The 16,006-nt window shown below is 54.5% G+C and overlaps 1 protein-coding gene across 3 annotated transcripts in view; it reads left to right on the forward strand.

Annotated features, from left to right (window-relative positions):
* PRKCB (protein kinase C beta) overlaps positions 1-8,743 on the forward strand; it is a 95,110-nt gene extending 86,367 nt beyond the window's left edge. For 2 of the 3 annotated variants that reach the window (XM_032125813.1, XM_032125815.1), the window contains one exon: positions 2,861-4,150. In XM_032125813.1, coding sequence (XP_031981704.1) covers positions 2,861-3,019 — 159 coding nt within the window. In that variant the 3' untranslated portion in view covers positions 3,020-4,150. Of the gene's footprint in view, positions 1-2,860; positions 4,151-7,601 lie in introns of those variants that run through there. The other variant, XM_032125814.1, reaches the window with a different exon arrangement.
* The last annotated feature ends 7,263 nt before the right edge of the window (positions 8,744-16,006 follow it).

Raw genomic sequence — 16,006 nt, forward strand, 5'->3', positions numbered from 1 at the left:
GGGACAAAACCCTGGGAAATCGAGGGTGTCTTCAGTCCAACACCTCCCCTTGGCACTGGGAGCAAGGGTGGGTGGCAGCAGCATCCTTGGTTTCTTATGGCCCTTGATTGCATCCCAGGGATCAATGGAAAATATTTTATTGTGCCTTTTGTCTCTATTTGAAATCAAGCAGGGAAGTGATTAAATACAAGGCCATCTTCGGAGCTGACAGGTTTATTCCTGCAGCTCAGGAAGAAAAACCATTCTGTGCTGGCTATAAATATTAGACAGGACACACTGGGATTTATGTAAGATAAATTCCCACCCTCCCCCTTTCTCCAGTTAGGATGGAGTGATGTCTGTACATTAATATCAGACTAAAATGAGGATGATTTTTCACTAGATGGCTTTAGATAAATGTAAAAATTCATGTGGCATCTGTGTCCTTTAACCAGGAACTTAATTTGGGAAGCTGTAAAGAAGGTGCTTGTGCAGACAGTGACCATTTGCTGCCTGGAGCAGCACGGATCCTCCCTGCTCTCCCTCATCACAGGGGTGGGCCAAACCTGGACCTCATCTCCTCCAGACCTCGGGGATGGGCTGGGATGTGCCTTCTATAAGCTCAAAGACAGTTTTCAACTTTAAAGTATTGATTTTACCCATCCATTTTATCTCCATCCAAACAGAAAGTCCATAAATTCCACACAGCAGGGCAGGAAATACCACGGATAGATGCAACTTTTCAAATTTTCCATCCACATATTCTTACCTCATTGCACTATAGTGAGAAATTCTTGCTTGCCAATATGCATATTAAAATATATTTGTGCTTCCTATTCCAATAACTGACAGCTCTCATCAGGATTAATTTTTCAATCTTTCTGAGGGGGTTGCTGGTTTGATTTTTTATTTTGATTTTTTTTGTAAGACAGCACATTTCTTTGTAGCCAAAAGGCAGGCAGTGCTGTCAGACACTGCACGTGGGCTGCCCTGCATGTCTGCACTGAGGTCTCCTGAAGCTAACAGGGAATGACAGCAGGATGGGAAGGCCCTGGAAGGCTCTGGGTGTGTATTGGGAGCTGATGGGTCAGCAGGTGAGCCCTGCCAGGGGGGTGGCACTGCCTGGATGAACTGGAGCACTGCAGCTTTCCCAGTGAGCCTGCTCCCAGTCTGTGTCATCCCAGTGTCCCTGACGAGCCCAGCCTGGCTCCTCGTGCCCTGCCTTTGGCTCTGTGGAACTGGCAGCTCCCATTTGGAGAATTTAATTGCTGTTTTGATGTTAATCTGATGTCTTGGGGAAGGCGTTGGGCTGTGGCTGACTTGTCAGATATCTCAAACATCCTCCTGCTCAGTCCTCAGGCTGGACTTGATCCCATGGTCCGGAGCAGCAGCTGCGCTGCAGGGAGAGCGGCCTCGGCTCCTGTGGGGTCGGCAGTGGCCAGAGCCTCCCCGGGGCTGGGGCTGCACTGCCCAGGAGAGGTGCAGGGGAGCAGGGCTGGATTCAGCTCCGTGCTGAGCTCAGGGCACGGGCAGGAGGCACCTTTGGGAGTAGAACTCAACCAACCAGACTAGAAATGTAAAGACGTGGCCTTACCAACCCGAGGGGACCACAGTGCCCACAGATGGGCTTAGGCCGGAGGGGCTGGAGCTGGAGTTAAATCGACTCAAACATTGCCCATTGAGCTTTGTTTAGGGGTTTGAGGAGAGCAAGTTTCTCACTTGGTGCTATAAGGACATACAAGAGCTGCCAAAGAACAGGCCACTGGAGGCCGATGGATATTCATGTTGTCTTCCCTGAAACCTCTGAGCAGAGGAAGGAACTGGGAAAATTGACATTTGCATGTATTTGTCATTAATATTTCATTATATTTAGTCTGATGTTTATTAAAAATGCAAATCTGTTTACTTAACAAATGAAAGTTAAATGCCCAGGAAAAATTGTGGCAGCGCTCAGAGCATGTGTTCTCCCTGGGGCAGTGGGAGAGAGGCCTGAGGGACTGGGAGGTGCTGGCTGAGCAGCTCCTGGGAGGAAACAGAGCCTAGAGAGCACTGGCTGTGTGTGACAGGAGGGAGAGTCACCAGCCCGCGCAGCAGAGTCCCCCATGCTGGTTGTGAGGATGTGACATGTGGGTGACAGGCAGGGATGGAGCCTGGTCTGTAGCTGTGCAGTGACCTGGCATCCACCTGATCCCAGCTACTGCTGTTGTTATTCCATTAAATCAAGACTTGCAGCCTGGGAAGCTACAGGACCCTTGTTTTGGTTGCTAAGAAAATTAAATCAGGTGTGTGGCACCACTGGGGACCATGAGGCCATGGACCATCACAGTCTAAGTGGACTGTTGGGAAGGGACAGCCCTGGGAATCAGAATCATGGAATCACAGAGGGGTTTGGGTGGGAAGGGACCTTAAAGCCCATTCAGTTCCACCCCCTGCCATGGGCAGGAACACCTTCCACCATCCCAGGTTGCTCCAAGCCCCATCCAGCCTGGCCTGGGACACTGCCAGGGATGGGTCCTCTCCTCTCCTCGAGCAGGAGGAAATCTCTGAGCAGTCCAGACATGATGAAAAGCTCCTGCTCCAGGGGAAGGGGAGATGCCTAGGTGGGCACTGCCCTGGGAGCAGGTGCCATGTGCGTGTGGGCAGGAGCGACCGTGAGTCATCGCAACCCATCTCATTCCTGCTGCAGCCGCTTCCCATGGCACAGCCAGGAGTTTGCCTGGCCCTGGCTGTGCCATGCCATGCCATGCCGTGCCCTTGTGACTAACAAAGTGTGTTTTGCACCTTTTCCTGTCCTGCCGTGGCCGTGCCGCGGCGGGGTTGGTGCAGCCTCATCCCACGCTTCCTGCCCCACCCACCATCGTTCTTTTCTCCCCTCTCATAGTGCGGACGCAGTGCTGAAAACTTCGACCGGTTTTTCACTCGCCATCCACCCGTGCTAACACCTCCCGACCAGGAAGTCGTCGGGAACATTGACCAGTCAGAATTCGAAGGATTTTCCTTTGTTAACTCTGAGTTTTTTAAGCCTCAAGCCAAGAGCTAAGTTGCTGTGCAGATCTCATCCCTGCGTCTGTCATCAGGTTCCAGCTGCTGTTGTGGTGACACATTCCATCGCAAAACTTGCATCCATGGGTTTTCTTTAGTTCATTACTAGAGTGACCATATTTCAAGTGTCTTCCTGTTATTTGGGATGTCACTGGAGGGGAGTGATGTGCAGGAAATGCTGCAAATGGGCTTTTGTTTGTAGAAAATGGGAACAGCTCAGTGGGTGACAGAGGGAAAACGGAGAGACAGTGACAACCGGGAGAAATCCCTTCATCATGTGCTTTAATTCCTGCTCTTTCCTTTTTCTAGTGTTTTATATAATCATGAAAATTTAATGTTTAGCCTTCTTAGCCTTAGTGGCAAGTAAGTGTTTTTAATGAAACCGTTCCCCGGAGTCTCTCTCCTCCCAAAAGCTCTGGAGAGCCAGGATGCTGGTTCTGGCTTCTTTTTTGGCTGTGTCCTGCTGTGTGTCCAGCCTCACCACAGCTCCCCTTCCCTCTACAGATGCTTTGGGCCGGCTTGTTCCCGGTGCTGCGTCCCCAGCAGCGGGCTAAGGTATTCAGGGAGGCAGAGCTGCCGTTGGGAAAGATTTCTCCTGATTGTGCAGTTTCTAAGTAGCGTTTTTTAAATCAAAGCGAACATCCAGTGGTAAATGGGGAATTTGGAAGAGCTGCTTTTGAATCCGTGGTCACCCTAGTAAACACCACCAACATTGGTTCCATAGCAAAGCTTTTTCTTCTTTTCAAATGCCAAAGCCATTGATGGAGTTTGTTACCTGTGCTTTAAATGTGTCAAAAATGGTATTAACCCAAACGGAGATATTTAGCTCTGACCAATATTGTGAATTCTGATATGAAGCATGTAAAGAAATGTGTTTCAACTGGTACTTCTACCCTTAAAAATTGCCGCTAGATATTTAAATGGCCCGAGTTTTGTTTCTGGCATCAAAGGAAACGTTTCAGGAAGGGTGAGTTTCTCTTGAAAGGACAACAATCACGCTGCTTCCTTTTATACCCTTGCAGATGTTCGTGGGCTCTCACTGTATCAATCTGCTTGACTTGTAATGTGCCAATTTATTTTTTTCTGATACTGATTATAAAATAAAAAGTGAGAAAACATGTCCCCGAAACCTGCATGTGTTTGGCAATAATGAGTTTCTGCAGTTCAGCAAGGTGATTCTTTCCCGTAGCTGGGGCTGGAAGCTGCCCCGGCTGCTGGGGGATGCTGGCTCAGTCGCAGCAGTGGAGCCGCGGCCCGTTCTTCCTCTGCGTTTGTCCCAAAAATCCGAGGTGGGATGTTCTGGAAGCATCATGCAAGAGGGAATGACTGCCCGCAGTCTCCTGCACCAGCCCACGCTGCGCAGCGCCCACCCCGCCCGCTCGGGCCGCTCCAGCACGGACAGGGAAGGAGTTTGTCTGGATGACCCTGGGAGGAAGGACGATCCGAGGTGGAGGACACAGCTGAGGCTGGCAGAGCGCTGCCGCTCGGGGATCTCTTCCAGCGCCTTGAGCAGAGCCGACTGCGGCATCGCCTCGCAGTCCTGGAGACTGCAGAGCCCGGCGAGGCAGCGAGCGCCGGTGACTCATCCCTGCCCGCTCTCCCGGGAGCAGTTGTTAGAGGCGATTGGCAGTTTCAGCTAAAGAGGGATTACAGGTTCCCGTTAACCTCCCTCCTGCCTTTGGGAATCCGCTTCTGCCGAGTTCTGCGGGTCCGGACGCCGCAAGATTGTTCCGAGAGGTCCCGAACATCGGCGGGAGCTGATCCCGGCGTCCTCCACCCAGGCAGCCCTGGAGCTCTGCCACGGGGAAGGGGCTCCTTGGCAGCGGTCAGGGAGGATCCCCATCCCTGCGGGCCAGGCAGAAATGCTGCTCTGGGTAATGCCTTAAGCCCGTGATACCTGGAGCCCAGTGCCACGGGCAGTGGGACCCCAGCTGTTTGCCATGCCGTGCCACCGCCACGCAGTGCCACCGCCACACCATCCCGCTGTGCTCCTCGTCACCTCCCAGAGTCAATTCGCCCATCGCTGGAGGCGCTTTCAGCCCTGAGTGTCCCCTGCGCTCCCCTGACTCCATGAGATCCACACAGCCGTTCCCTGCCTGCTCCCAGATTGTCCATCATCTTGACAGGGGCCAAATTGCCACCAGTTCAGACAGAATTCAAGGTAAGGCACCAGCAACCCACACTTTGCCATGCTCAGCTTCCAGCCAAGGCACTGGAGTAGTGGGGGGCTGCTGGAGAGGGCAGTGCAGGGGAGTGGGCTGCCCTGAGCCCCCTCCCGGGCACATCGCAGCCTCTCCCAGAGCCTTCTGCTGCCAAAATGCAGCAGCAGGAGGTTTTTCCCACTCCAGGGCCCCCAGGCTGAACGCTCCCAAGGGCTGGGGACCATGGTGGCAACTTGCACCAGTGTCACATGTGGATGTGTCATTCCCCTTTGCAGCACCCACAGCATTCCTCATCAGGAGAAGCTCCTGGCTTGGTAGGACAGTGCTGTCCTGGCTCACAGTGGTTTGGATGGATGTGGCCTTCAGGAACCATGTGGTCGGCTCAGATCCCTCCAGGAGCATGGGCCCACTTTTTGCGGAGAGACCCCGAGCACAGCCACGGCTGCTCTGCCAGGGACCACCCGGCCCTCATCCCTGGGGGGACCCTGCTGCCATCGAGGTGGGCTTGTCCTCATGTTCCAACTGCTTCACCCTTTGCCTGCAGAACTCTGCACCTGAAGTTGACCCTTCATCCCGTCTGCCCTGCCCTGCTCCTGCTCTGTGCCCCCAACTCTGCATCTTCTTCCTTCTCTGTGCTGGAGAGAGGAGCCCCAGAGGGACTCTGATGCTCAGGGACAGGCTGGGAGCTGCCGACACCGATGCCCTCCAGAGCATCGCCGTGTGCTCAAGACCTGACAGCGCAGCCATCTCCTGGCTCTTCTCCTGCCTTGTCTCAGTCAGCTCCTTGAGTTCCATCCAGACCTATTTTCCTTCCCACCTCATCTCTTCTCCATCATCCTTGGCTTTTTCTGATCTTCCTCCCCAAGGCTAAAGCCATCCTGATGGGATGTCTCCTGTGGCAAGTGGAGCCTCCAAGCATCCCTGGAGGTCCTGATCCATTGCTGGCTCATCTCCCAAGGCTCAATCCAGCTGCAGCTGTGGTGTGGTGGTCCTGGCCTGTCCAGGCTCTGTGTCCTGGCCATGCTCCTGCTTGAGGCATGAAGGTGCCCCAGTGTCCCATTGGGCCAAGAAGAGCTGCAGGGAGGACACAGCATCTCTCCTGCCAGGTCCTTCACCAGGATAGAGCAGTGGGAGGTCAGCATTGGGGGGTGGGGTGGGGTGCAGGACCTGCAGGACCCCCACAGTTACCTTCCTCAGTTCGAGCTGGCAGATTAATCCAGGGTTGGAGATCCTGGTGCAGCAGAGCAGAGTGAGGCCCCGGCGTGGTGGGGCCACACTTCAACGGCAAAGTCTGGGAAAAATTAAAAACAAATACAGGTTTCTGCAAGGCACTAAATTTGTGACAGGGTCCTGCCTGTGTCATGGCAGGGGAAAGTCACCTCCAGCAGGGAGCTGGGGTGTCTCCTATATAGGGACATGGAAGAAGGGGTGCAGAAGGTCTTTGGTCCATGTTGGCTTTAGTAATGAGGCAGACCAGAGCCAGTTCCTGGCTGCCAATGTCCCTGCACTGCCAGTCGTTGTGGATGAAGGACCTGGGGTGCTTGTGCTGTACTTTCAGTGCTCAGTCACCGCTCCTGCCATGGCTCTATCACCTCCCACGGCAGGACAGCCCTGAGCCAGGCACTCTCTGATCTGCACGGTTTAGAGGAGCAGCCCACGCGTTCCCAGCGCTGGCTCCGCAGTGCTGATAGCAGGTTCCCAGCGCTAATCCTGACACTAACGTCCTTTTTTTCCCCTTTTTTGGTTTGGGTGTAGCTGCAAAGTTGTTCTTCTTAAGAAATTGCAAGGAGAAAATGTTGCATATGTGGAATTTTCCTTCTCAGAGGTTTTGAAGTGCTGTGTGTTTTCTCTGTACAACCCTGGAGCAAATCACATCCTCCGTCAACAAACCAGTGGTGGTTAACACCATATCACAGCATCATTCAGAAATCAAGCTTAAAGCAGAAGGAGCTCTTACAGCTGATTATTTTGTGCAAATTTTCACATGGTAGTGACCATTGCTGCCGTTTCGAGGCATGTTGCTTCCTCCAGGCTCCTTCCTCCTGTGCAGTGCCGAGCTCTGGTTGCAGTGTGGGTTCTGCATGCTGAGAACTGCCCCGTGCTCTCTCCCACAGCGAACAGGAGAGGAGGGATGCTGCCTTCCCAACACTCCCGGCTCTCACCTGTCCCTCTATGTCCTGATTGTGTGTTTCAGGCGTGTTAAACTGCTGTTCTCCTCCTCTTGTTGGTGGAGCGGGGTTGCTTCTCTTGTACAGGGCTGTGAGTTCCTCCTCGGTGGCAGCTCGAGAAAGCAGCGCGGCTCTCCCAGGGACAGCACGGCTCCCCCGGCTGCCAGCGGTGCTGCCTGCGCCCCGGGTGCTGTCACCTCTCGCTGCCTCGCTCCTTTCCCACTTTAACTCTGTGCTTTCCGTTTAACAGAAAGACAAACGCGACACTTCCAACTTCGACAAAGAGTTCACCCGGCAGCCGGTGGAGCTCACGCCCACGGACAAACTCTTCATCATGAACTTGGACCAGAACGAGTTTGCTGGATTCTCCTACACTAACCCCGAGTTTGTCATTAACGTGTAGTCGCGGCGCAGCCCTGTCCTCGCTGTCCCACACCAGGTCGCCCTGTACATACGACACTAGTCTTCCGGGATTAGCAGTGCAGACACACATCCCCTCCCGCCAAACACGCCGACCGCTTCTCCTCGGAGCCTCTCCATGTCTGTGCCACTCGCTAGCTTGGTTTCCCTAGCCGGAGGTGTCCGGGGTGCCAGTTACCGGTCAGTGATACTTCTAGGAACTATAGTTGGTGGTGACTAATAGAGTTTTTAAACAGAAATATACCAAATTGCTACAGTCTCTGTAATTTTTGCAGTGGGATGCTGAGATCCCAGTGACCCAGCTACTCCCAAAGCGTTGCTGTGGAATGCTAAGCATGGTTGATCGCTTAAAGCGTTGTGCTGAAGCTTGCGATGAGTGTGAGCTTGTCTTAGAGGAGCCTTTTGTTCAAGACATGGATATATTTGATCAGTGTGGAAAAATCTGCTTATAGACCTGTATTTTCCAATGCATTGTCCATAGGGTCAGCCCAGCTCTCCGGAGCATCCCCCACCATCCGCCTTCCCCGCGCTCGGGCATTGCGACTCCAAACCACTCCCATGCCAGTTGTTGTAAATCAGAGCAAACCTTTTTGTAAGTGAAAGGTGGGGGGGTTTTGTAACATCTGGAACAGTTTGCAGTTTTGATACGCTCTGTCAGCACTCGCATAAATCTTTCACAGACACTGTTGAGATGTAACAGCTCTGTAAGGAGTATTAATATTCTACCAAAACAAACACATTTATATTCTTGGTTTACAATTTACCGACTGAAAACACGCCCAAGACCAAAGGGCTGCACTGAGGGCTATTTATAACGGAAACTTTTCTACTTTCCACCCTCTGCTATTCTCTTCCAGGCTCCAAACCCATGGATTTCACAGGCATCTTGATTTCCCTGATTTCCACCAGATTCCTGGGGGTTTTGGTCAGTAATCCAGGACCTTCTGCATCATTAAAAAAAAAAAATCTGAATGAGAAGAGACAATTCCAGCAGCTGTTTATGAGGCAGAGCCTCAAAGAGTGGCGTGCGGGAGGGCAGGGATGGGCAGGGGCAGGGATGGGCAGGGGCAGGCAGGAACAGGCAGGAGCAGGAAGAAGGGAGCAAGGACAGGAAGGGGAAGATGGGTGGACAGGTGAGAGCAGGAGCAGGCAGGAGAGGATAGCAGGCAGAGGAAGGCAGGAGCAGGCAGAGGAGGACAGGAGCAGACAGGCAGGAGGAGGTGTGGACAAGAGCAGGCAGGGATGGGCAGGGCCAGGTGGGTGAGGGCAGGAGCAGGCAGAGGAAGGCAGGAGCAGGCAGGGATGGGCAGGAGGAGGCAGAGGAAGGCAGGAGCAGGCAGGGGAAGGCAGGAGCAGGCAGAGGTGGGCAGGAGCAGGCAGAGGTGGGCAGGAACAGGCAGGGATGGGCAGGAGCAGGCAGAGGAAGGCAGGAGCAGGCAGGGATGGGCAGGAGCAGGCAGAGGAGGACAGGAGCAGGCAGGGATGGGCAGGAGCAGGCAGAGGAAGGCAGGAGCAGGCAGAGGAAGGCAGGAGCAGGCAGAGGAAGGCAGGAGCAGGCAGGGATGGGCAGGAGCAGGCAGAGGAAGGCAGGAGCAGGCAGAGGAGGACAGGAGCAGGCAGAGGAAGGCAGGAGCAGGCAGAGGAAGGCAGGAGCAGGCAGGGATGGGCAGGAGCAGGCAGAGGAGGACAGGAGCAGGCAGGGATGGGCAGGAGCAGGCAGAGGAAGGCAGGAGCAGGCAGAGGAAGGCAGGAGCAGGCAGAGGAAGGCAGGAGCAGGCAGGGAGGGGCAGGAGCAGGCAGGGAGGGGCAGGAGCAGGCAGAGGAAGGCAGGAGCAGGCAGAGGTGGGCAGGAGCAGGCAGAGGAAGGCAGGAGCAGGCAGAGGAAGGCAGGAGCAGGCAGAGGAAGGCAGGAGCAGGCAGGGAGGGGCAGGAGCAGGCAGGGAGGAGCAGGAGCAGGCAGAGGTGGGCAGGAGCAGGCAGGGATGGGCAGGAGCAGGCAGAGGAGGACAGGAGCAGGCAGGGATGGGCAGGAGCAGGCAGAGGAAGGCAGGAGCAGGCAGAGGAAGGCAGGAGCAGGCAGGGAGGGGCAGGAGCAGGCAGGGAGGGGCAGGAGCAGGCAGAGGTGGGCAGGAGCAGGCAGAGGTGGGCAGGAGCAGGCAGGCACTGCCTGTCAGTGGCCAGCTGGTGACCCTGGCTGACTGTTGGGTTCACAGAGGCTGAACCGCAGGTGAGCATCCCCCCAGTCCCTGTCACCCCGCTCCCGTCACAGCTCAGTCTGGCTGGTTTGCAGAACCCCCGGGTGTGTTTTCTGAACCAGCACTGGTTCTGCTGGATGCAGCCATTCCTCCAGGCCCCAGGGAAATGGGTGGGATTTTATCAATCATGAGGAGTTCTACAGAGGAAATTCTGGTTTGTAGATCTTTTATAAACATGAAGCTCTACCCTTGGAAATTATTTTCTTCTTTTAACGATTCCTTGAGAACTAAAGGCTGCCAGCAGCTAAGGTGCTGTCCCGGTGCCGGGGGCCAGACGAGTGTCCCCTTCCTGTCACCCAGCCACGGGCACTGTCCTGTGCCTGCCAGGGGTGAGAGCTGAGCCCGTGGCCTCGGGTCCTGCCCTGGGCTGGAGGAACCCAAACCAAACCCAGAAAAACTGCAAATTGTGCCAGATCAAGCAGGAGGTTTACAAGGGGCTCTGCACCAGGCGAGGCCCAGAGGTCGGGGGGCTGGTGGCTGGTGAGGGCTCCCCTGAGCCCGGCACATCCCGAAGACATCGCACCATCCTCTGCAGACCACAGCTGATGTCAGAGCATGTGCGTTACTGTGACCTTCAAACCTGTTGCTGCAGAATTAGTATTACTTCAGTGGTGAATGTTTTTAATTTCTGTATCTTTGGCTCTGAAGGCGCTCCCAGGTCTGTCCAGGATGCTGCTGGAAGGTCTCCAGGGCTGAGGGGCACCCCGGGGCCATGGGCACAATGCAGGAGCTGCTACGGGGGGAGTCACACCTTTTCTGTTTGGGACTTCTGTGTCTGTTTTGGGGTGACACTTGTGCATGGAGCAGGCACTGCTGGACGCTGAGCAAACCATGAGGCCTTGGAGGGGACCTGCAGGGAAGCTGGGATGTGGCACCAGGCAGCTTTGGAAGCAGCTTTTGGATTGAGATCCACGCTCCAGGGCGAGCTTGGCAAATGCTGGGTCCTCTTCTCAGGACTCATACCTTGAGTATTCCTGACATTGTCCATTCTGCTGCTTGCCAAACTCTTATTCCAAGGCTTATTTCCAGATGACCTCTTTTTTTTGTGGAGGAATGTACAATGGGATGTGCCTGGCCCTGCGCAGATGCTCTGGTCTGTGTGGACTCCTCCAAGGAAGGGCAGAGTGACAGGGGTTGAGTCACTGTTTACGGTCATTTGATGATTCAATCTTCACTGTTGGATGAGGAAAGCAGAGCTTTGGGAGGATGCTCAGAGCTGAGAGTCTCAGGAGAGCCCTGGTCCCCAGGTGCTCCACAGATGTGTGGAGAAAGCCCAGGAGATCCGTACCTGGAGCTTGCCTGGAGCTGCTGGGGATGGAAGGGGGAGGAGGAGGGGTTCAGGTCTGGTGTCCCACCTGGACTCACTGGGACTGGCAGCAGGGTACCCTGTGCCAGAGGAGGACCCAGAGCCCTGGGCTGCCCCGGGGGAGGGCAGAGGAGGGGCTGAGGGGACAGGACATGCACAGGATGGCACCCACCACACAGGATGGCACGTCCTGACTTTGTCCCAGGCTGGATTACATCCCAGTGCTACAGGTAAGTGGGTTCAGGCTCTCAGCTGGTTTCCTCTGGGAGGGGATGGATCAGACAGTTCCCCCTGGGGCTGTGTTGACCCCCTTGGCTGCTGGTCTGTGGCAGCTCCAGAACCTGCCCTGCTCCCAGTGCGACTCCATGGCTGGGACCTGCTGCTGCTGCTGTGCCTGTGTCCCCTGGCTGGGGCTCTGAGCAGCCTTCTCGTGATGAGACCCATCACCAAAGGAGCTATCGATCAATTTAATCCATTTAATAAACAAATGTGAGTTTGTGCAGTGGCCAACCCATGTAGACAGATGGAAGATGAGTGAGCACAGGGCACTTGATGTGCTCTGATGGCTGTGAATCCCAGACCTCTAACCCCAGGGAGGAACCAAGGGGATTCTAGCACAGGACACAAGGATCCCGCTGTTCCCAAAGGCTGGGATTGCACCTGGAGGGTGCAGCCTGCTCACACTGCCAAGTGCTGTGGCTTCTCTGCTGTGGCAGGAGCAGGTGAGGCTGTGTGACCACATGCCTCTGGCTCCATGCATGGAAGTGTCACCTGAGCTGTTTATTTCTGATCACATTCAAAGTGGCAATTAAAACAAGGAGGGAAAAAAAAAGTAAAAAAAAAAGAAAAAAAAAAAAAGAAAATGTTTATTGTTGAACAGTTTGTGTTTGTGAATTTGATTTCACCTGCAAGTATTTGATGACTTTTCTACATCCTAGACTACCTGCTGTGTGTTGTCAAACAGTTCTCCTGAAGACCTCCTTTTAGATGGGCGTATACTCTTGATTCAATTTGCTGCATGTATGAAAAAATAAAATATTTAATTTTAAAGAAACCCTGAGAGCTTGGCTTCCTTTGCCCACAAGACTCCAGGGACGAGCTGGGGGCTGGCCACGTTGGGGGTCCTGGGGGCTGGGGTCACCTGGAGGGGCCCCGCCGAGCCCTGGCACAGCAGGAAATGCTGGGAAGTTTTGGGATTTTGGTCGGAAAGCTGCATAACTGTGCAGCTGGAGATTGTGAGTGAATGGAGCTGCTCAAAGGCAGGTCCCAGAGAGGAGACTGCAGCTGCAGTGGAGGGTACACACGGACGGTGGGGAGGGGAGGGAGGGTGCGCGTTCTTTGTGTCTTCAGTTAACTGCTCAGTAATGGGTTACTCAAAGCTGCTGCAGGGGCTCTCCCCGCCACCCCATGAGCACTGGCTCCAGTCTCCAGAACTAGTGCAGGGCTGTGGGCACGGGCTGACTGTGAGTGCCCGGCAGCGAGGGCAGGGGCAGCAGGCGGGGGGTCGGGACCCTCTGGGATCCCCCCGCGCCTGCAGGGGTTCCAGGGGCTGTGGGGGTTTCCTGGCCGAGGGCACCATCAGTCCCTGCTCAGTCTCAGGAGACTGAGCACATCGCAGGCACGTCTCTGCCTTTCTCTGTCGAGGAACTCTGCTTTTTTAGGAAGTGCCCTTGTGAAACCGGGTGAGTGTGTTGGGAAGGGCTTCTCCTCCTGTCTTTGGGGATGTTAGCTAAGCTTTCAGCAAAATGTCCTCATCTCTCCCACCCAGTATGGCTGATGGTCACCAGGAACACCTCAATTCGCCTGGGGATGGGAAAACTGCCTGGCTCCACCAGCCCCAGCACTGCTGGCACACCCCGGCATCTTCTCCAGGCTGGGCAGCCCTGGGGGGTGCCCCTACTCCCTGAGCCCCAGCCTCTGCTGCTTCCCTCAGCCCCCAGCCATGCCAGGAAGATCCCCCCAGCCCAGGACAGGGTTTTGGGGTGCCTGGTTGAGCCCCTCCCCAGATTCACTGATGTGCCCATTCCCAGCATGTCGGAAACACTCCTGAGCTTCTCCTCTCCTGGCTTGTGTAAGTGAAACATTTGGTTTTGTGACACTTTCCTTAATTATGGGAGCTAATGACAAAACCATTGTGACAAATGACTCAGCTTTTGATAGTGAAGTTAATTAATTCTGAAGTTAGAGCCTGCATTGGAGTATCTTGAAAAACCCGATTAGGAAGTCTGCTTACCCAGCGTGACACGGGCAGCAGGAACCCGAGTCCCTGTGACAGCCAGGTAAAACCCTCCCCTCGTCTGTGAAGGATGATCTGCCCGGAGCGAGGGGATTAAAGGCCAGACATCCCAGTGCTTACCTCCTGATCCATCCCTCCATCCATCAAAGCATCCAGGGGAACACAGCCTCATTAATGTTGGAGTGAGTGACCAGGAGCAGCTCTGCATTGGGCGCTGACCTTCAAGAGCATTTCCCTGAAGCCATCTTTCATCTCTTTCATTTGCATTACAATCCTGTTTGCCTCATTATTCCTTATCCACTTCTTCTTCAAAGGATTTAAATCAAATCAATTAAATTGTGGCAGGCTGGAGCAGCAGTGAACCTTTCCTTGTGGCTCGGCGTGGTCCGGCTGGACCTGACTACAGAGTGGGTTTAATCTTCTGCTATTTGTTCTTTTATTGCTTCTGGGCTACCACTGCCCGCAGATCCCTTTGTTAATCGTCCATCCTTCCCACCCATCCCATGCAGACATTCTCCATGTACAGGCTGGTCTTTGTATGACCTTGGGGAAGGGATTCTCTTGGCTTCCCTCACACAGCCCAGGATCGGGAAGGTGGGGAGCTGCTGACCATGGAACAGCTGTGGGAGCCCTGGGGCACTGCCATAATGCTTGCTGTCCTGTGCCATCCCTTTCCATCTCCTCCACTCGTTTTGTCTGCCCAGGGAATCAAAGAACCATGGAAACATTCAGGTTGGAAAAGCTTTCTAAGACCAGCGTGTTCCTCCAGCACTGCCAAGGCTACCACTAACCCATGTCCCTACGTGCCACATCTACATGGCCTTTAAATCCCTCCAGGGGTGGGGACTCTACCACTTGGCAACCCTTTCAGTGAAGAAATTTTCCCTAATACCCAATTTAAACCTCCCCTGGCTGGTGCACACCGAGGCTGTTTCCCCTTGTCCTGTCCCGTGTTCCCTGTGAGAAGAGACTGACCCCCACCTGGCTGCACCATCCTGCCAGCGAGTCAGAGAGAAAGTGTCAGTACAGAGGGGAAAAAACCCTGGAGGAACATCATGAGTGTGGGCAAAATAACCCGGAACTGGGCACGCAGCTGCTGCGAGAGTGGTCGCCTGGGCCCCGGAAGCTACGTGGTGCTGGCCCACACACGGCCACCTCTGCTCCCTCGGCATCTCTCAGAATAAGGAGGCTTAATCAGAATGGATTTCTGTTCCTCCCCTGCTATTTTTATTGCTACTCAACTGTCGGAAATCCAGCAGGGAGAGCAGAGCTGGTAGGGAATTGCACCAGCTTGCACCAAGACAGCCAGCTCGTGCCATGGGCACTGCGGCTGGTGGCACGCATGGCATCACTTTCACCCCCTGGCAGCACATCACACAGGGACACACCAGCCTCACCACTGGAGTCCTGCTGGAGCCAGTGGATTGCAGCCAGCACTTCCAAAGTGTGTGCAGATATAAATAATTCCCTCGTAGGAGTGGGGAAGGATGAACACATGTGCCAAAGGCTCTGGAGTCCTTATCCCCTTGCAGCCCCCAGGAGCAGGAAAACGAAGTGAAGACTAGGTAGGGCTGGAGCGTCTCCCTGCATCGCTAATGACCCAAACTCACCTTGTATCAGCCTCTCTTCCTTCAAGGAAAAACCTAATCCAGCTAGGGATTATTTTTGACTACTTACTTCCTGTCACTTTGCCAATTTAAATGCAGCAGAGCTTTCATCACTGGATTTGGAAGGACAAAGCCTAAGAGATCTCAGGTTAGGACATTTTTGCCTGCAAGCCCAGCTTTTTTCTTGCAAGAGTTGTACAATCTTTGCAGCGTGGGCTGGATTTTGTTGTTTCTACTTTGCCCAGTGCAGTAGGGTCCAGGTCCAGGAGCAGTAAGATGACGATGGACAAGGCAGGGAACAGGAAGAGGTGATGGAGATGGAGCTGGAGGAGCCCAGGCTGCACTGGTCAGGGTGTCAGGCTGTGACCCTGCAGTCTGAGTTGCAGAGCAGGATACCAAGGTCACCAAATTCTCATTGGTCGCAAATCTCAGTGAACCCCTGGGGAGGCCAGAGCTCCGAGCTCGCTCCTGGAGCTGACATTCCATTCATGGAGCGGTGAGAGGGGTGCAGGGCTTGGCTGGAGGGTCCACACCTCCAACCCCACAGGGGCCAACACAATCTGACACGGACTTTGCTTCTGTTTGAGCCTGCTTTGTTCAAAGCCTAGGAAACGGTACATGTGCACTCTGCTCACACCTACACACGCTGTGTTAAAATAACACAATTAAGGCTGCAAAATCCCCCACTCGCAACGCAATTTGCAGCCCCTCAGCTGTGGGTGGGAGATATCTTTGCTGCCTCTGCGCAGGCCGGGGGCCGGGCAGGGTGCTGGCGTCAGGCGCTGCCCCACGCGCTGGTGACAGGTGGGGGGGGACGGGCGGGGGCGGTGG

Source organism: Corvus moneduloides, chromosome 16 (assembly GCF_009650955.1).
Source record: "Corvus moneduloides isolate bCorMon1 chromosome 16, bCorMon1.pri, whole genome shotgun sequence".
NCBI lineage: Eukaryota > Metazoa > Chordata > Aves > Passeriformes > Corvidae > Corvus > Corvus moneduloides.